At 47.2% G+C, this 19920-nt stretch overlaps 5 protein-coding genes across 5 annotated transcripts; 2 read left to right on the top strand and 3 right to left on the bottom strand.

The window, feature by feature from the left end:
• Nucleotides 1–1251: 1251 nt before the first annotated feature.
• N7503_002986 (Ytp1 family protein) lies at nt 1252–3105 on the bottom strand (the record flags this gene model as incomplete). The annotated part of the gene is made up of 3 exons (XM_057062533.1): nt 1252–1407; nt 1458–2782; nt 2838–3105. 3 exons carry the CDS (start codon nt 3103–3105, stop codon nt 1252–1254), a joined length of 1749 nt encoding a protein of 582 aa, XP_056923448.1.
• Nucleotides 3106–5329: 2224 nt separating this feature from the next.
• N7503_002985 (uncharacterized protein) lies at nt 5330–6196 on the top strand (the record flags this gene model as incomplete). The annotated part of the gene is made up of 1 exon (XM_057062532.1): nt 5330–6196. One exon carries the CDS (start codon nt 5330–5332, stop codon nt 6194–6196), a length of 867 nt encoding a protein of 288 aa, XP_056923447.1.
• A 2360-nt stretch (nt 6197–8556) lies between these two features.
• On the top strand, nt 8557–9895 carry N7503_002984 (uncharacterized protein; the record flags this gene model as incomplete). The annotated part of the gene is made up of 4 exons (XM_057062531.1): nt 8557–8763; nt 8820–8924; nt 8979–9355; nt 9406–9895. The coding sequence occupies 4 exons, from the start codon at nt 8557–8559 to the stop codon at nt 9893–9895; spliced, it is 1179 nt and encodes a 392-aa protein (XP_056923446.1).
• Nucleotides 9896–11553: 1658 nt separating this feature from the next.
• N7503_002983 (EthD domain-containing protein) lies at nt 11554–12010 on the bottom strand (the record flags this gene model as incomplete). The annotated part of the gene is made up of 2 exons (XM_057062530.1): nt 11554–11790; nt 11852–12010. 2 exons carry the CDS (start codon nt 12008–12010, stop codon nt 11554–11556), a joined length of 396 nt encoding a protein of 131 aa, XP_056923445.1.
• Nucleotides 12011–13205: 1195 nt separating this feature from the next.
• nrps5 (nonribosomal peptide synthetase hasD) lies at nt 13206–19801 on the bottom strand (the record flags this gene model as incomplete). The annotated part of the gene is made up of 2 exons (XM_057062529.1): nt 13206–19081; nt 19132–19801. The coding sequence occupies 2 exons, from the start codon at nt 19799–19801 to the stop codon at nt 13206–13208; spliced, it is 6546 nt and encodes a 2181-aa protein (XP_056923444.1).
• Nucleotides 19802–19920: the final 119 nt, after the last annotated feature.

Here is a 19920-nt window from a genome sequence, read left to right as displayed (position 1 = left end):
TGCACTCAACGACCTCGATCCTAACACATGAGCCTCGGGCCATCCTTATCATCAAAGATCAGGTGACTAAACGCTGTATACATACTAGCGCTTCTTCCTCTGCTTCTTCCTTCTTCTCTTCATACCACATCTATGCTAGCATGTCTACCTGTCTATTCGATCGTTCCTGCCTACCACACACCCTGTACAAGGTATGCCTCGTCTCCTCTGATAGTCGAGCAGGACCACGTGCTGAAAGCTGTCTATACAATGGATAATCATGGTGAACAATCATCATCAATCATCGGTTCTTGGGTTCATCTATCATATTGAGGCTAGCCCTGGAGTACAGCGCATATGTTCACGAAAAATCGATGCTCCTCTAAGTATTCTGTCATTAATCCAGTCAAAAGCCCTTTCTCTGGTGCTTGCAGTCTTAGTCGCATCTTGAAACTTCGTTCTCAGTTTCTGGTGTCAAGGTTGAAATGATGGTTCTTGGGATGATATTGGGATTTCTGATCTTGATGGTTTCTGGCTTGGGATTTGTTACATTAAGCACCTCAACCAGAATTTAAGATTTGCAAATGCTTGAATCGTATTAACAATTTCATTTTTGATAACGTAAGTGCAGCATTCACCAAGGATTAGGTGGTTTGTTTTCTTTTCAATCAATTATTTGCGTTCATGGAGTGGCCTGGACAAATATGAAACCCGGAGTCTACGTCTTTCTGAGGTCTTGGTGAGGGGTAATCTGTCCAATTGTTAAGGCTTGATTGACAGCATGACAAAATCTAACAAACCCGTGTGCGATTCTCTACAATAGGAGGAAGAGAGGGCACGTGCACTTGAGTCGCGCGAACTACACCCTTTCAGGGATTTGGCTCTACACACACCTATTCATGACTAGCTGGGGTTGGTATAGGGCCATTTGAAAAGTCCTGCATCTAGCATTTCAACATACACTCAGATCTTTTGATATTAATGTTGAGCCTGAGGGTTTCCCTTGTCATTATTTTAGGGGAGGTACAATTGCTTACGGCCATGAATTCCGGCACAAACTTATCCATGAAGGTCGAAGGCTATGGGTTCAATCTTTCAGTATCCACCAGCTTATTTTGTTTTCTTCCACTCTTCCCGCCTCCCACCCTTTTCTTCTCCTTTTTCCTTTTCTATAGTTAGGCTTTTGTATATAAAATTCAGTTTCATATCGTGAAACACGAATGGCAACTTCTATGTTTTCACCGCTCTTACCCATCACTTTGAGAACACCCGTTATTCCTGTGCTCGCTCGCGCTTCACTGCCCACGCTTTAATTGTGATGGTCAGAACAACCAACGACATAATGAAGGCTGTGAAGCCCAGGGCCACGGTAAAGGTAAACATAGCATCCAACTCATAAAACTCCATGGCTTCGATCACTTGGCGGGCCTGTTCAATGTCAGGAAGGCAGCGATAAGGGATCTGCGGAAAGTAATTACACTTAGCATGAAAATAAGCCCCCCAGACATAAGACAAAATCCAGCCAGGATTTCTGTGGGAGGACGACCCGGGAGGTATGAGGTTGGCGGGCGCAGGAACAGGAGAATATAGGTCATTCCGCGAGAAATCGCAAACCCAATGAGCATATTACCCCACTGCTTATGCACCATAGTCGAAGTCATGCTGTCCTGGTGGTGCGATCCCATCATCATACCTAAGAGTAGGATGACAAGAGCTGGCATCGGGTTCAGAGGAACACCCTGTGACCTTGGAGGTTGCCAGGTCTCATCTACAGGCTTGCAGGTAAGGGATTGGAACAGGCTATCGTTAAGCGCATCGCGAATACGCTGGGATTCAATGAGCATGCCGACAAGACCACCACCGAAGAACATAATAGAGATTGCGACGTGCTCTAGATCAGCCGTAGACCACTCTTTCCCTCGGCCGGCCAGGTGCTCTAAGAAAACATTGGTAACACCATACAGCCATATGACAAACGACTCCACAAACTCGCCTGAAGGGACCTTTGCTTTCCAGCCGACAACACACGCTGGAGGCTTTTTGTTCCACGCCCATCCTAAGTCCGCCCAGGCTCCGATAAACCGTCCAACAGTAAGAACACCATACCAAAAGAAAATCCCTCCTTTGATAAAGTGTGCCAGACCGTTAAAGATCTCGTTACCGTGGAAGATGCCACCATAGGTAACAGCTCCAGTTGCAGTAGCAATAAAGCCAAAGGGGAGAATGGTCCGATCGATCACATTATACACGCCGCCAAGAAAGCGCAGGACACGATTCGAGAATGTTCCGGGCACGGAGTTTAAGAGAATCCGATCGACAAGAGAGCTGTAGAACCAGCCACCCAGACTAGAATGCTTAGGATGAAGCTCCTCGGGCATTTCAAATTCGTCGTCCTCGGCTTGCGACTGGCAGGGTGGCGAGACATGGTTGCGAATGGAAGAGTTAGATTCCGTTATCTGGCTGCTATTGCAAGAGCAGCAGCACTCGTGTAGATCCCTACTTCGGTAGGAACATTCGTGCTCATCAGTAGTGATAGGGAGGAACGTGGCGCGATTAAAAGATCCCGAAAGCGAAGGATTGGAATCGCCACGACCAGCATGCGCAAATATCCAGGCTAGAGCGACTTGCGCACTGATGACACATGTCACGATCCAGCCGATCTTGCGGTGCACGTTGTTCTCGTACAGATCGGGCGCTTGCTTATTGTAGATCATTCCGAAGAGCAGACCGAGGGAGTTAAAGATCAGGAACAGGTACTGCAACGGGAGCGCCAGCCGCGAGCGGCCAATGCTAAGTAGGACGGCTTTCGCGGAGTTAGTCGTGGTTTTGATATTTGCAAATCATTTGGGGTGGATTACCTGCAGGAAGAACAAAGCACCAGCCTAGGGTCATGAGCGCAATATGGGCCAGGATGGTGCTCGAGTGCTGACCATAAGAAAAGTAGCTCGTGTGACCTTCGTTTTGGGAATTACCCGAGACAGAAGCTGTTGGAGCAGTTGCGCTGGAAGTAGCGTGCATAACCTTATCCGTTGCCATGTCTATATCCATTGATTTATCGTCCCCTTGGGCGATCGAAAGGGACGCTAGGATAAGCGCAGCGTAGGCAGCCCAGGTCAACAGCTGCATCGCGAAAACCGTGGGACGGAATTAGAGGCTTGCGGGTAAAGGAGTTCAAAATGGAGGCAGAGCTTCAATCGGCGCAAAAGATCGAAGCTCTGTCGAATTGTGAGGTACCGACGCTGCCAGATTCTAAAATTTCGCTCCGAAGCCGGACTATCTGTCTGTAATATCACCAAGGTCGCACTGACACAAGTGTCCAGACTTACTGTGGTGCTGGGACTCAATTCAGTATAGGACAGGGAGGAAGATAAAAGTATAAGTGTGGTCGCTGTATATCTAAGAAATCCGACTCGGCGGAGCAGAACGCAATGAATTAATAAATAACAAAGAAAGCGCCATATCTACGTCACAGGCTGTTAGATTGAAACCAAAAAAAGGAACTGTTAAGAAAAAATAATTAAAACAAAATATGATAAGGCACAAAACGCTCATGGCCGCTGAATTCCAATGCTTCGGAGGCAGCAGGAATAACGAAAGACGCGGCGGACGGCGGATGATCTAAGCATTTCGCTGTTCCTTTTCAGCCCCATCGCATCGATATTCATATTAGTAGGGTGTTTCAGTTTCGTGTAGTTTGAGGAACCGTTTTCACGATGTAAAAAATACACTGCGAGCACCCTGCGATTCTTCAAGACTTATCGACACTCACTTTTAGGGTACAATCGCTACCGTGACGGGTGGATGGTGAACATGTTACTATTTGTAGGATTGACTTCTTAATGATAACGAAAATTGGGCGACAGCTAGTTGTGTAGTGGGGGCCTGTTCGAACAGCGAATCAGATGTGGCAGCGGTTTCGCGCTAGATGCAGCGAAAATGGCCGGAACCGGTGCTGATCGACTCGTAACACACGTCATGTCGAGGAGACACACACATCCATGTTGCTGTCGGTGTTGGATTGTCATTTTTTTTTTGTTAGATGACCAGTTGATGGAGGCTTACCACCTTGGCTTGTCAAAGAGCTGATTTAGGACATTCATCGATCAACAAGATAACGGGACGCGAAGTGCCAGTGACCACCGCCTTTTCGTCTATCGGAATGGAGAACATTCAATCTACAGCAGCTCGCTCACATGCAAACTCGACCTCTCATATCAAGCCGCGCCGGGCTGGCGTTCCTTGTGTCCGATGTCGCCAGATGAAGGTAAGATTCGGAACGCTCTCCGGCTCTTGTTTTTGGAGCCAACGCTGCCGGTTGTTAAGTTAATTATGCTTTCAGGTGAAATGCAATGCCAGTCAAAGATTCCCTGCATCCTGTTCGGCTTGTGAGAAGGCGGGTGAGCGGTGCGCTGTTGACCCTTTGTTCAAGCGGATATCCAAGAGAAGGTAAAACCGGTCCAGTGCCCATTCATCCTGTGCGGCATTTTCATTCTAATCAAACATAGTCTGAAACACCGCCATGGATGTGAAGGTGGCCCTGCATACAGGACACCCCATTCCGAGGGATCAGATCATGAGCCGCCTGACTTGTCGTCCAAACCTGATGGGCCTTTACCTGGCTCGGATTCTTCCCTACAAAGCATAACTGCTGAATTGCGCCTTGGCGGAGTTAGATCTGCTCGTTTTATTCATGAGGCAACCGGTATCAACCTCACATCCAGTGTTGTGGCAGAACTACTAGAAGAGTATGGCAAGCCAGTGGTATCTTTCTCTTCTACCCGCTCACGACATCTTTAGTTATTATTCTCATCTCCACCCAAGGTTCCCGCTGTTGCTTGAACCTGCCACCATACTCAATAGCTACGAAAGAGCACCTTTGTTGTTCTGGAGTGTATTGGCCATTGCAAGCAAAGACTCGGACAAGTACGTATCCGACTACCCACGGTTACAAATTCTGTTAAGGCAATTGGTAGCAGACATTATTCTTCTTGGTACTCGGTCCATCTACCTTGTTCAGGCTCTACTTTTACTCTGTGTTTGGTCTTTCCCCCAAGAAGACATGAACAAGGAGCCCTTTTCAATGTATTGTGCGGTCGCCATTTCTATGGCACGGTCTCTTGGTTTGCATCGTCCACAGTATCCATTCCTTCTGTTTGCTGCAAAGGCATCAGAGATCGGGAACATAGAAACTCGGACGGCAACTTGGCTGTCTTGCTTCATCGTAGATCAATGGTAGGGTCGCTTCCGATTTTCAGAAGCTCGCTAATTGGTCTTCAGGCACACCGCAAGGTTCGGGGTTCCAAGTTCCATCAGGATCGACCACACAGTCCTTCACGCCCTGAATATATCAATGCCAGGGATACCAGCGACTACGAGGATTCAACTTCACATCGCTCTTGCCACCTCGAAGATTTCGGCTGCCCTGGGAGAATGTGAGACATCAGCCACCGGACTCACAGTGGATCCCCTTCCGCTTGTGCGGGTCTTTGAAACAGAGCTTTGCATGATACAAAACAGATATGCTTGCGAATGGTCTCCTGCCGATGAAGTGTCACTTCTGGACGCGCGGCTCAGCCTGTACTCTTACGTTCTCGATCAAAAAAAATCCGAGCTCCCAAGAATACTCTACACAGAGAATGAAATAATCGCCCAGAGCAGTAGCACGGCGAGACAGCTTCTCATCGTGCTGACTACATTTCCCGACGCACTCAGAAAAGGGACATTCCATGTGTTTCGCTCTGCGAGCTACGCAGTCTTCTTCCTCTTACGCATTCTTGGGACGGCGCCCAGTGAGTGTATAGATGAGACGGGTATCAGAAATATCATCAGGCAGACCTTCACGCTCATAAAGGACGTGTCTCAAACAGCGAATGACCGACGGTCCCAATGCGTACGGGTTTGCAGAATCATCGAGCACATGATAGACTACGAAGACTGGAACAAGGACACGCCGTTCCTAGGGAAAGCTGAGTCATTTATGGCCAATAATTATGTTGCAGATGTTGCTGCCAGGGGCATGATAAAAGCAAATATGCGGCATACGGCCGCACAAACCGAACGCGATTGTAGGGAAGCGATGGCAGCAGGAGATCCGCTGGAGGTGGAGTCGAATTTCGACCTCAATTTCTCGATATGGGATCCGATGGAGTGGAATCTGAATTGGCAGGATAGTGATGACCTACTATTTCTCCGCGAGGATCTTGGTGGATCCTCGTGAAACATTGCTTACGCTTGGTTAAGGTCGGTGAGATGTGATCAAAATGTACATATATTATATTTGCCACAATGTAGCAACAATCAAAAGCCATGATTGACACTGTTTTTCATCTATGACATTATGGCCTTTAAGTATCCTAATGATATAAATGAGACATTCTGACGTGCCGATGCCTACATATTTCCCAGATTTCTATATGGCTCCGCCAATTGTTTCCTTCCATTCCCTCCCGAGGTCTGAGCCAATCACTGGACCCAATATAGTTTTATTGGCAAACCGCTGGTCTCTGGGGCCTTTCACCACTTGTGAAAACATATTCGATAATAACATATAGAAAGTCCACTGGTAAGATATAAGATAGCTTCTATGTTTATGTAGGACAAGATCACGATATTAGCCGCGCTAACGACTGATTGTTGACAAAATCACCAAGCTCAAAAGCCAGCGCAGGCCCCTATTTCAGTATTCGTTGACCTATTCGCAGTGAACTTAAAGCTCCAGTCTTGCGTAAGCCCTTTTAAAAGTAATTGATTATGTTATTTGTGTTTGAGGATTCTCATTTGTGGAAGCGCCTCCCCTAAAGCGCTCAATGGCTCGATTGCGGTTATCCACTCACGATTTGCTGGCTATAAGAATAATCTTTGAATAATCTGTTTTACACAGGTAGTCACCTTTGAGTTGGTATAAAGGCTAATCTCGAGGTCAACCTCGTCAAAAAATATAGATATCTTCCGCAAGGATACCATATTGCCAAAATAAGAGCCTGACGAGGTGAAACCACCCTTGAATTTGCTTTGGATAATTTTGGACTGATAGCTGGTAGCTGTATGGTTATGAGAAGCGAAGAATCTAGCTCTTGGTGGCTTTAGGCGCAGTAGTATGCCCATATTTTGCCGACCGTTCGAATGGGGGTAAAACACGTCCTGTGAGTAAAATGGCCCTTTCTCCTATGTAAGCTTGCGAAGGGGCTGATTGCCGTTGAGATATAGGGATCTGATACGTTGCTGCAGTGTGTTCTATTCCGATTGTGTCATTCATGCGAGATTCTGTGCGATGTGTAGTCCCGCGCAGACAACGTCGAAGCGTAGCTTCAGCCATGTTAAAACGACGTGCTGACCCATGTACAAAACCGTTTCCTCCTCAATAAAAGCTTTTTTAGCAAGCAATATACGACTCTCCTTCTCTAGAGGAGCTCAGCTTGTTTGGACGCGAACCGAAGGTGTGGTGTTCGATTTAAGGATAGATCGACGCAGATCGACGCGTGAAAGTGGTCGGGTACGTCAGTTACCTACCAACCACGTCAGCTTCAAAAATCTTAGTATGGGATCTCATTCCTTCTCATATGTCTGTAACATATCTAAGCCTTCTCCTCGTATTCCATACGTCTATAGCCAAGTATGCATGGACAGATCGTCAAGATCAGTCAAGATCATCCTTTAGGCCCACCTCGACCAAATGCTTAGCCCCCCATGTAAAGGGCTTACGTAGTCAACGTCTAATGTAGTTCAACAATCGGCTTATCCATAATCTGTCAACATAGGCATACCCTTATGCAATAATCACACGAGGTGATGGAAGGATATGGACATGACAGAATGACAGAGATTGCTTAGAACGTCCTGCTGTTCCTACAATCATGGATACAAATTTAGCCCCCCACATGGCCCCCGCGACAGTGCTGACCGGTGGCATCCGACATTTCGAAGTGGGGAAAAAAGAAAGCGTTGACAAGGCTACGCCTAGTCAGCTAGGAATATGGATAAGAAATCAACGTTGGCTTGGCACTCTATTCGGAACGGTCTCCGAAGGGGATAATTTCCTAAGAGAGACAAGTTCACGGACCACGTCCGGATTGGGTTACCAAAATCGTTTGCACCACCTTGAAGGAACCGCTGCCCCCACACGCGAGAATACCAAGGATCTGCGCCTAAATAATTTTTGTATCGTTAAATATGAAATTCTACACGCGTAATGTGTATAGTGTTGTAGGCGAGGGACTTCATCATCGAGCATGTAATTCTTAGCTCTCGGACTTGTTGACTCCCTTGATAAGCCTTCGCCCCAACCAGGAGCTTTTACACACTTTCTCGCAATCCAATTGGATTGTGTCAGCATATTCTAGATAATATGGAGAAATTGTGGATCAAACTACTATCGAAAAGTTTAAGACTTGACCATATGGGCCAATTCAGGGGGAGGGAGACCCGTTCAGGTGGATTTTTTGAAGTCAATATGAAACTCCCCAAATAGTTTCAACATGCAGATTATCCAAGAGGCCTATATTATCCGACGTCGCCCCCAGTTTACAAAGTCTGCATGATCCTTGATCTGCATGGTCTCTGACCATAGTGTGAGCCCACATGGTAAGTATTCAGAAGGTTATCGGGCCTGCCCCTCTTGGCGTGGATCTCTCTGCGGATAGAACCAAGACAGATAACGCGGTGGTGATCAGCTTGTCTGGGCTTGCGGTCATCGCAGTTATGATCAGATTTTACGTGAGGTTGAAAGGGGGGAAGCCGGATCTCCGGAAGCTACATCTTGATGATTGCTTGGTTGCAGTCGCACTTGTGAGTTGGTCCGTGTCCTCTTGACACATCAAATCAGGCAGCTGATACTTGGCCAGATCCCTCTGATTGCGCTGCTAGCTATTGCGCTTTTAGGAGGACACTATGGAATGGGGAAACACATTTGGTTGACAACAGTCGAGGATATGATGATAATGAAGAAGGTGAGAACAATCATCCTTCTCACAGACCCTGGCTAATTCCCCCTTGTTTTTGAGATCCTATTTTCGTACCTATTTATCTACATCTTCGAGCTTTTCATCGTCAAGATATCATTGCTTATGTTCTACCGTCGCATCTTTGGTTCAAGCGGCAGCTATTGGATCTGCATAATCTTAGCTTCAGGTTGGACTACGGGAAGCATGATCGCTCTTCTGACATGCCCATCGCCTGTGTCATATTTTTGGAGCGAAATCTCGAACCCTGGTGGTGGACACTATAGATACGACTTTTACAACTATTACATCGGCAACGCAGCATCGAATGTTGTTACGGACTTTCTTATTTTGCTGGTCCCGATTCCCGTTATATGGCGGCTCAGAATGCGCTTTACACAGAAAATTATGGTGTCTGGAGTTCTTCTGTTGGGTATCTTGTGTGTTCCCTCCAATCCAGAGTCCTGTTTATTGCTAACATAGAACTCAGCGTCTGCGCAATTAGCATTGTCAGATTACACTACATTACCTTCCTGAAAAACAACATCGATCTCACATGGACCATCTCCAGCGTCTACGTCTGGTCAACACTGGAACCCTGTATAGCTATCATCTGCGCCTGCCTCCCCGCCCTACAACCCGTCATTCAATCAGCGATGAAACTCGAATACATAATCCACATCCGCACCAGCCTCCACCCTAGCAAACGAGCTAGAGAAGTTGGCCGGTTACAAAAGCACTTCAGCAATAGCAGTAACAGTAGCAGTCATGGGCTACGGCCTATGGACCCCTCGATATTCAGGCCTGGATCCGTTGAACCTAGTGCTGAGATCGAGACTCATTGTGCTCCTGTGAACACTGCATCACCAAAACATTCTCCAAAAGTGAAGAAAACCCTGGAAGAATACTTGGGTCCGATGTATATCATGGTGCAACATGATGTTGAATGGTCGGAAACTCACGTGCATATTGTGGGATAAGCCTTCAATATTTCTCCTTTTCAGTGGTCTTCAAATGGTGAGACCATGGTAATGTGTCGACAAGAAAATATCACAGTTTACTAGTTCGCCCAAAAAATGTTCAGCACCTTCATCAAACTGATGATCGTAGGGCTCTCAGCGAGCTTACTAGGCTTAAACCTCGTCATGTATTCTGTATCTTCTACGGACAGCCTTTAAATTGCGTTTTCTCGTGTTAAAAACTATTACGTACTGGGTTTCAATCTATATATATCCCTATTGTATAGATACAAGAAGCGAAGAATATGATTCCCTTATGGTCGAGCACTGATCTGCATATTATGTATCAACTAGGTACCCCTCGCGCTGGAATGCCTTTCAACAATTAGTTGAGCCACGTCTCCGCGAGCATAGTGCAGCTAAACATTGTCCGGGCTTTGACAATTTAGGCAATTTATAGATTGAGAACTCCGTAGGAGAGGTTGTCTTCATTGGTGTCAACCTTCTAAACAGGACGCTTAATGATGATTGATGTGGCGAGCAACGCCGTTATTGCCAGGCTAAACTTAGTTCATCCTGGGCTTTCTATGTATTCGTTATTGGAGAATTTCAGTCATACATCTATTAATGCTAGATAGAGTGCCATGTGAATTTGTTGCGCATATCAGTTGGGTCAAAATCTTTGTTCTGAATGGCTTAAGGTTATGAGACCTGCGCCTGTACAGCTTAGCTCAAGGAGTGTCTGATACGTTATTTTCGGACTTTCATGTCCGTTGGAACATTCGCAGTCAGACACTTACATGTTGGGAACGACTCTCATGTAGATCCGAAGGCAACCTCCGATTTTATCATAGGATCCCGACCAAATATCGTAAGGCCACATACGTCTGATTTAGCATACTATCCAGCTTACCCCGCACGTCGCCTATCTAGTGTAGTGGGGAGTCCCCTGTTACCTGTTATTCACAGGATAGACCGGAAGAGGTTTTTCCGACCTGTATTGTGACACCCGGTTTTCAGTACGCTGATATACTGGGTACGGGTAGTATATCTAGCAGTTCGAAGATAGTACTGAATAACACGCTTCTACACCTCTCTCATACTGCAAATATAGCTGTTACCACGGATATCCTGTATACTCTGCGGTTGCTTGTGTTGTTGTGTTGCACAGCTGAATCGACCCGCACATCTTCGAGTGTGCTGCCTTCGAGCGTTCCCCCCCTTCACTAGGTAATGTTATGCGTTGCTGACTGCTTACAGTAAGAAAATAGCCAATCATATGAGGCCAGCTCATAGTCAAGAGGAGAGACCGGCTTTTGAACTAAATGGACTTTTCGCGCCGGCAAAATCAGTTGCTCCCTCCAACCCGTTTCCTTCCACTATCTAATACCTAAAATTTCATCATCAAAAAATTGAATAAATAGTCATTCTAAATCACTGATAGAAATGAAAGAGGTTTAAGTATGTACATTGTTCCTCATACCAAGGAGATCCGTGATGTTTGGTAGGAATACGTTGTGCTGGCTGCCTAACCATCGTTGTCATGCCAGTGGTGCGGGGCGGCCGGGCGCGGCTGAAAGTAACATCCTGTGTCCTTTTCCTATATTTCCTGCAAAACACCATTCATCTGCCCTTCACTTTCGCAATGATTTATAATCTGATGTCGGAATTTAGGCCTGTTAGAGTAGATTCCCTGTGCTGTAACCCACCGAAACTAGGGCCTTCGGGACATCTACCCACTTATCCTGGTCCTTCACTGCTACCTGCCAATCTGGATCTGTCATGACTTTCATGATAGTCTCCACATTCGGAAGCGTGTATTCAATAAAGCAGTCGAATTGAGCAAAATCCCAGGTAGGTCGAAACGCCTCAATATCCTTTTTAAGTGCACTGTTGAGAGAAGGCGGCGTAACGAACTTGAATACCCATTAGATGTAGTCGTGTGCAGAGGCAAAAGCCACAGTAATAAGTACTCACTAGGCTGTATACAATCATCCCGTATTTTTCAAAGACGGGCAAAGCGAGAGGCAGATGCTCCTGGATGATCCAGTTGATGAATGCCTCGTGCGAGTGTTGTAGTTGGCGGTAATGAGTGATGGTGAATTTCACGGGCTGGCTCTCAGGGGCTTCAGACATCTTAGTGAGGCCTTTCCGAATGTAATACCGCCTGAAAATGCCAATTTCTTCTTGCGAGAAGGAATAAAGGGTGAAGGTCAAAATTTCAACCTTACCCCCCCCCTCAGTTATTTCGTAGACCGAAGTAAGTAACGTGACGTAAGCTGATGTAAGATAACGTAGCTACCTTTCCTTGATTCTATTGTTTTCCATATAACATGGTGTTTTGATATAAGTTACTATCTCCATCGCGGAACTCTGGACTGGCATTTAGTCATCTATCGAACAGGTTTTGATGTGTTTTAAACTTCATCGCCGCCGATTGTCCATTCTTAATGGAGAAAGTGTCGCTAGCCGCGAGTGGCAAGTTTCGAGTCATCCACTGGCTCCTCGCTGCGGTGGATGCAAGATTTAATCTCTCTTAGCCAATGATTATAATCATTGTTGAGTCACATGATGAAATGTTCCTATGGGGACAAAATTATATGGAAAAAGGAGCAGAAAGAGCGTATCCAACTTGGAAATGGTTAGGTGATTAGTGCTTGGCGTTGGGTCTTGGCAGTGGGGAACTAATTCTTTTGAACTCTAGCTATACCTCCATCGCGTAGCAGGCCAGACCGTATATAATATAATACCAGATGTATTAAACACCATGCGGCAGCAATCATTCAAAATGAAGGACGAGATGAGCCCCGATATTATTTGATGGATCAATAGCGTTTGGCCTGAACCCGACATCTTTTGACAGGCAGAGATTGAAGGCTCAGTCTCACGACTAGTTGATCGCTCACCAGTGCTTTGGCAACTGTCCGCGACTCAACTTGTCAATAAGATGCCCAAATCTCTTGTACATGCTGTAAGGATGAGTCGGATTTTTCATACCAGAACCAACGTTCTTGGTACCGGCGCAACTTGAGAAAATGTAATCTACTTCTTATAAATATTATTTTGTAATAGACGATATCTTTTAGGTAATATGTTTCCAAATAATCCTTATTGATATTTTCGTACAAGCCTTACCTATCTACTTTACGTTAGACCTTTTACTAAGGTCGTGGCATAAGTTCATAAAAGAATTACTTAAGCTAATCATGTACAACGTTCTAGGGATGAGACAGAGAGCCTTCATCATATGAAACTATAAGGGAGGCAGAGCTATAAATATATGTATCAATTGGATGAATCCTTGAAGACACAAATCCGATGATGAAAATTCTCAAGACCGAAGCACCCGGTCAAGGCGAGCAGGAGATCGTTCTAACAGTACCTGACGAGCAGTAATACAGATATCCTTCTCAGCTAGCAACCACACTAGTTTCACCGCATCAATTGAGGACGCTCCCAGGTCAAAGAAAGACGATTCCGGGTCGACACTGTCCATATTTATATCAAGACATGTTGCAAAGGCCTCGCGGATAGCTTCCACATAATGTGGCTGTGTCCCGGAGGAGCTGGGATCCGAAGCCCGATCAGATTCTGACTTCGTCGAAGTATCATGAATGACCACAGGGTGGACATCCTCGGAAGTATTTGAAACAGTCGACACAATCTCATCAATGTTCTTGTGCTCAGCTATGAGTGTTAAGACTAGTTGGAATGCAGAAACCAGGCATTCGCTCTCGTGGGAGGTGAGGATCGCCTCGTCATACTCGAGAAACATGGAGATTTGATTTTGATCCTCATTGCTTTGGAAAAATTCGAATAAGAGAGGGAATTTGGCGCCGGTTGGTCGGATGGTGAGTGTCTGGCCAAAGTCTAACGGATTATCGAGACTTGTCTTGGAGTGAAAAGTCACCATAATCTCTGCGAGGGAATCGGTGAGAGAAGGTTGCAGCTGGAGGGATTTGAAGAGGGCTGAACATGGGACGAAGTGGGCCATGGCTGATTGAGAGGCTTGGTGGACAGACTGGAGAAACTCGCGGAGAGTATATGCTTTTTCCCACCGCACGCGAATGAGTACACGATCTAAGAGGCAGCCTGCAAGGTTCTCGGTCCCAGGTTCGTTGCGAAGTGAGTATGGGGCCATCATAATGATGTCTTGACTGGGGCGAAGACTCTGGGTTGTCATCGCCACTGCAGCGAGCATGAGCTGATGAGGGCTTATGGACATGTCGGTGCAGATTTCAAGAAGAGACTGAGAACAAGAAGACGGGATTTTCCATGACTGATATCCACCATTGTAGGACCTTGGCCGATGGAACTTGTTCAAACGGGCGTGTAGAGGTGGACTAGCAAGGTATTTCTCCCAGAAGGAGGATACTTCGTCTGGGATTTTCTCTTGCGGCATTGACCATGCTGTCCAGTCAATGTATGTGCGTTTTCCCCTCAGGTCTGCGAGGTGGAAGGCTGGGTTATAAGGGTCTCGATTTTGAAACGCGTTGTACCGGGTCGAGAACGACTTGATGAATCCGCTAATTGTGATGGCGTCGCCGATTAGATGGGACATGAGAATGACCAGTGTCACCTTGCCTGTAGAATGTTGGTATAGATAAGCTTGGACAGGCTGTTCCTTTTCAAGGCTGAAATGGTAGTTCTTGGCAGCGTCTAAGAATTCATCGAAGGATAGCTCTGCCGAAGTGAATCGGTGGATGGAAGCTGGGGTGGGAACGAGAGTCCGGGCATATTTGCCTTCAATCTGCACATAGCGCGACAGAAAAATCTCACGCTCCTTGACGCATTCCTTGAATGCCTGGTCCAGGACCTCAACCCACACTAGCTTGTTGAATTCGGTCGCGAAGATAATATTCATTGCGGGTGAAGATCCGGAAACAAGGTCGTTTACCAGTAATTCTTCTTCCAAGAATGATACAGGCAAGCGTACTGCCCTTGATGAAGGCTTGATCAAAAGGAAGCTATCTTTTGCTTTGCGCTTACGCTGACCGAGAACCTCGTTGTCAACTGCTCGACTCAAGTCTTGGAGGGTTGGATGTCGAATGACCAGCACCAAAGGAAAAGGAATGTTAAATGTTTGGCCCAGGCGCTGTGCCACTCGGATTTGCAGCAGTGAATGGCCTCCAATAGTCAGGAAATGATCGGAAGCACTGATATCATGCGCCAAGGGGGACTCTCCAAGGACATCTCGCCAGATGCGCGCGACAAGCTTCTCCGTAGGAGTCGCTAGTGGTACAATAGCACGTGCTGAAGGTATGCTCATAGATGCCAATTGCTTACGGTCGACTTTATGATTTGGTGATAAAGGCAGATCAGCTAGAGCCGTTATGCGCGCTGGAATCATATGGGGTGGAAGGTTTCTTTTGATCCTCTCCTGCAGCACAGAAATGTTGACAGACATTGGAGTGACAAAAGCGAGGAGAAGGTCCGCTGCAGGGGGCACCACGACAGCTATGTTTTGCACGTCTGGGGCAAGTACCAGGATAGAAGCTTCAATGTCACCCAGGTCAACCCGAAAGCCACGGATTTTGAAAAGGTCATCTTCTCTTCCAATGTATTCGATGTTCCCATCCCGCAACAGACGTCCCATGTCACCGGTTTTGAACATCATACATCCCCGGGTAAAAGGATCAGGCAGAAACGCAGCTGCTGACTGAACCGCATCATTTCGATATCCGGGAGTGACCTGGACCCCGGAGATGTAGATCTCACCCTTGACTCCCAGCGGAACGCGCCGTTGCTTCTTGTCGAGGAGATAGCAGCGCATTCGGCCCACAGGCTTGCCGATGCTCACCCGTTCATCAGCTTCATCGAAGCGTTTGTAGGTGACAAAAAGAGTACATTCTGCCGGACCATAGCAGTTTTGGACTATCCTACCCGGGCGCCATCGATCGACGAGGTTCTGGTGAAGTGCCTCTCCCAAAAGAAAAACTACCTGCAAGTTTCGATAGTTTTCGGGACTCAAAGTCGCTAGGAGAGAGGGAGTCGCGACTGTCGCATCGACTATGCTAAGGTGTGCAAGCGGATCATCAATATTCTTTAAGACAAGCGTACCTCCAAAGCCGATGGCTGAAAAGACTTCAAGCACGCAGCAGTCAAAGCCGAGCGACAATGTCTGTGCAATGCGCCACCCGGGCTTGGAGTATAATCTTCCTTCCGGAGAAGAAAGCAAAGACATGATACCCTTATGGGTAAGCTGCACAGCTTTGGGAACACCCTTGCTTCCTGATGTGAATATGATTACTGCGATATCGCTCTCCTCAACGGCACGATATCCGTAGTTTTTACGAGCGGCCTTCTGCGTGACCAGGCTCTCAATGTCCCACACCTTGACATCTCCCAGAAAGGCGTATTCAGAACGCATGCTAGCATGCGGCAATAAAACAAGCTTGACGGAAGTTGAATTAATCATGTAGTGTTGCCGCGCCTTGGGAAGCTTTACATCAATTGGACAGTATGTGCAGCCCGACTGGATAACGGCGAGAATGGCCACTAGCCATTCAATAGATCCGTCGCTGATGATTCCCACCACATCTCCTGGGGCAGTGACTTCGTTGATCTGAGAAGCGACAATGTTCATAACACAGTCCAGTTGATGATATGAGAGGGATCTGCAGGCTGTCGCTACAGCACAAAAATCCGGGAAGCGACTGATGGAATCTTGAATCGCCAACTGAATTGTATGTGGCCCATCGAAATTTTCAGAGTCAGCGTCCGTTACCTCCTTTTTGGATGGGGTGTCTGTCAACCGAGCACACGGCTCATCACAGCCGTCGAAAGTGTGTGAATTGATCTCGTCAAGCGAACCTTGTGAGTCTGTCTGCACAATAGCGTGGACAAGACTATGAAATTGCTGGAGAATTTTGGTCGCCTGATCTCGGTCGTAAGAGTGACAAGAGTACAACAGTCTCGTTTCGAGAACTCCATCGACTTCGTTGACCAACACGGTCAATGGCAACTCGGTCGACTCTCGAAATTCGACCTCCGTTGGAACCATCTCACTCTTGCCTGTGGGGCCGAAAGTAGGAAAGTCGTACTGGATTGCCAAGACAGTTTCAAAGAGCTCACTGCTCTTGGTGGCACAGGCCTCTTGGATAAGCGCGTGCGTGGAGTATTGCACATCTAGCAGCCCGTAAAGAGATTGCGAGACAGCGTTCAGTAGGGTACCAACATCACTTTGGTTTGTATCAACACACAACGGTAACGTGTTAATAAGAGGTCCCACAACATCCTCAATACCATCAACCGGTAGAGTTCGGCCAGCAACCACTGCCCCCAGGGCGATCTTTTCTGAGTCGCAGTATCGAGATAGTAGCAGTGCCCACGCAGCATACATGATTGTCGATGAAGTAACGCCAAAGTATATCGCAGCCCCCTCCAATGCGGTCACTGGGAGACCAAGCGACTCGTGTACGTCAGCCTGGGCAGAAACCTTGGCCAGCGACTTGTTGTCATGAGGATAAGCAAGGAGGATTTTCTTTGCTGGAAAGTACCCCTGGGCTATCGATCGCCAGTACTGGAAAGCCTGTTTATCCGATTCCATGGTCAGTTCATGGACCAACCGGGCAGCATCACCAAACTGAGGATAGTCCTGGGGGAGCTGTCCGTCGTTTAGTAAAGTTGTCAAGTCCCCAAGCAGCTTTGCCGCCGACCAACCGTCAATCAAGCTATGGTGTACAGTCCAGATAAGGCGAGTTCGATAGCTAGGAATGATGATGAGATGTGTGGATGATAAAGGCCTTGTGTCGTGGGACGAGCTCTGGTCCCAACGATTCATATCTATCGCCTCTGCACACACGTTATCCCAATGTTCTTCCGAGACAACGCTTTCGTCCCAATCAAGATGAAAACTCTCATCAATCACTTGGACGCCATTTTCCACTGAGAGATCGAAGGTTGTTCGAAGTATTTCATGTGTCTGGTAAATAGTGTTCCATACACGCCGCAACGTTTTGGATATCGCGTGAGTACCCCTGTGTTCAAATGTCATTCCAATTTTGATGTAATGCAAAACTGGAGATTGCATTGTTGCCCGCAACATGCGTAGTTGAAGATCCGTCATGGGCGCGTTGCCCTTGTTCGAAGTTAACGAAGCGGAAAAAGTCTTCATGAGCGGCGTGAGGGCCTTGGCAACTGCATCTACAGTATCCCTTGCAAGGATCTCGGTGACAGATGTCGCAAAACCTAATTTGCGGAGGGCTGAGACAAGACGCACTGCACTAAGAGAATGGCCTCCATTTTGCAGGAATGAAGTGTCGGGGCCAGTAGAAGGCTCTGGTAGGCGCAAAATAAGGGCAAAGGCCTTTTTTGCGGCCTCCAATGGGGACAGTGAATGGCTGGAATAGGGTGATACAGCTGAATCCATATTCGAATCGGTCAACCTGGCTTGATGAAATGACTGAAGCTGCTTGCGGTCGGTCTTGCCGTTGGCTGTTTGGGGGAATTCATCCAGCGCGTAGATTGTATCAGGTACGAGAAATGTCGAAAAATTGTCATTGAGGTGTTTCCTCACTCTATTCGAATGGACGGCTGGCGAGATAAAAGCCACAAGGGAATTCTCAATCTTCATCGCCACAGCTCCCGTAAGCCCTGGACAGCTGAGGATAGCAGGCTCTACCTCGGCCTCCAGTGAAACCAAAAAGCCACGGTTCTTCACCATGCTGTCCATTCGTCCTCTGAAAACGAAGCCATCATCGGTGAGACGAGCCAAATCTCCTGTTTTGTAAAACCTTTCCCCGTCGTGGATCACGAACGCCTTGCCTGTGGCTTCTTCGTTGCCATAGTATCCAACTGCGAGACCATCACCTCCAATATAGATCTCACCCTCTTCCTTAGTGGTCCTTCCATCCGAATCCACCAAAATAATTTTACTGTACCAAATCGGCCAACCGACAGTAATGGGCCCCCCTGGAAACAGCTCACTCAGCAGGGTGGCACAAGTGGCCTCGGTTGGGCCATATGCATTGAATATGCGACGGCCTGGCCCGGACCAGGCTTCAATTAATGCTGGCGAGGGGGACTCACCCCCCATGTAGATAGCTTTGATGTTTTCAAATCCATCATTCGGGTCCAGAGATGAGAGAATGCTGGGTGTGAGTGGGAGCACGGAGCATAATTTGGCAGCGGCTGTGAAGGTAGACGGATTGGCGAGTACCAATGTGCCACCACTGGTCATGGAACTGAAGATGACGCCGACACATGCTAGTTAATCCCATTAGTTGTGTCTAAACATAGAAGAAAGGAAAGCTCACCATCGAACGCAATGGATACCACGCATAGCACGCGAGAATTGGGATTACAAGCTAGATTGAAAGGAAGATTAGGGTCACATTCCCTGCAATATGCAGTAATCGATCGCATAGACACCATAACTCCCTTCGGCTTTCCCGTAGTACCGGAGGTGAAAATTATATACGCCAGCCGATCAAGCTGAGATACATGTTGAGAAACGTCCTCCCAGGTATTGGTCTGATGCTCCAGAGCAAAGGGTGAATCAAGCACTTCTTTCCAAGAGGGCATATCTAGTACCTTCCAGAGACTCGTCGGAAAGGTAGAGTGTGCTGAATTGGTCGAGACGACTAAACGTGGTTGGATTTGTTGCAGCGTCATTTGTATTCGATCTTGCGCCCAGGTGTCTGCATCCATGGGAACATAACACGCTCCACACTTCAGGATGGCTAATATCGCGATGATAGCCTCTGGGCTGCGGCGAGAAAGCAAAGGAACGGCATCTCCGTATCGAATGCCATTGTGTTTTAGTTTCCGAGCAAATCGATTCGAACACTCGTCCAACTCTCGGTATGTCACTCTCGGTGGGTTTGTGACGGACTGCGTGCAATCTTCCATTGCAACGGAATCTGGGTGTAGAGCAGCCCATGATTGGAACAGCGATATCAAGTCGATCTCCCCATTGTTCAACATTGTGCGAAGTAATGAACAGAGTCGATGACTTGGTGTGAGGTTGGTGATGAGATTATGCTGGTCGCACACCTCTATTTATAAACAGGGGAATTGAATGCATAGAATGACATGAACGATCC

This window comes from Penicillium pulvis (assembly GCF_028828015.1).
Source record: "Penicillium pulvis strain IBT 33274 chromosome Unknown contig_1_segment0_segment0, whole genome shotgun sequence".
Classification (NCBI taxonomy): Eukaryota; Fungi; Ascomycota; class Eurotiomycetes; order Eurotiales; family Aspergillaceae; genus Penicillium; species Penicillium pulvis.
The sequence above is the reverse complement of the archived record's forward strand: the minus strand, read 5'-3'. Positions and strand labels throughout refer to the sequence as shown.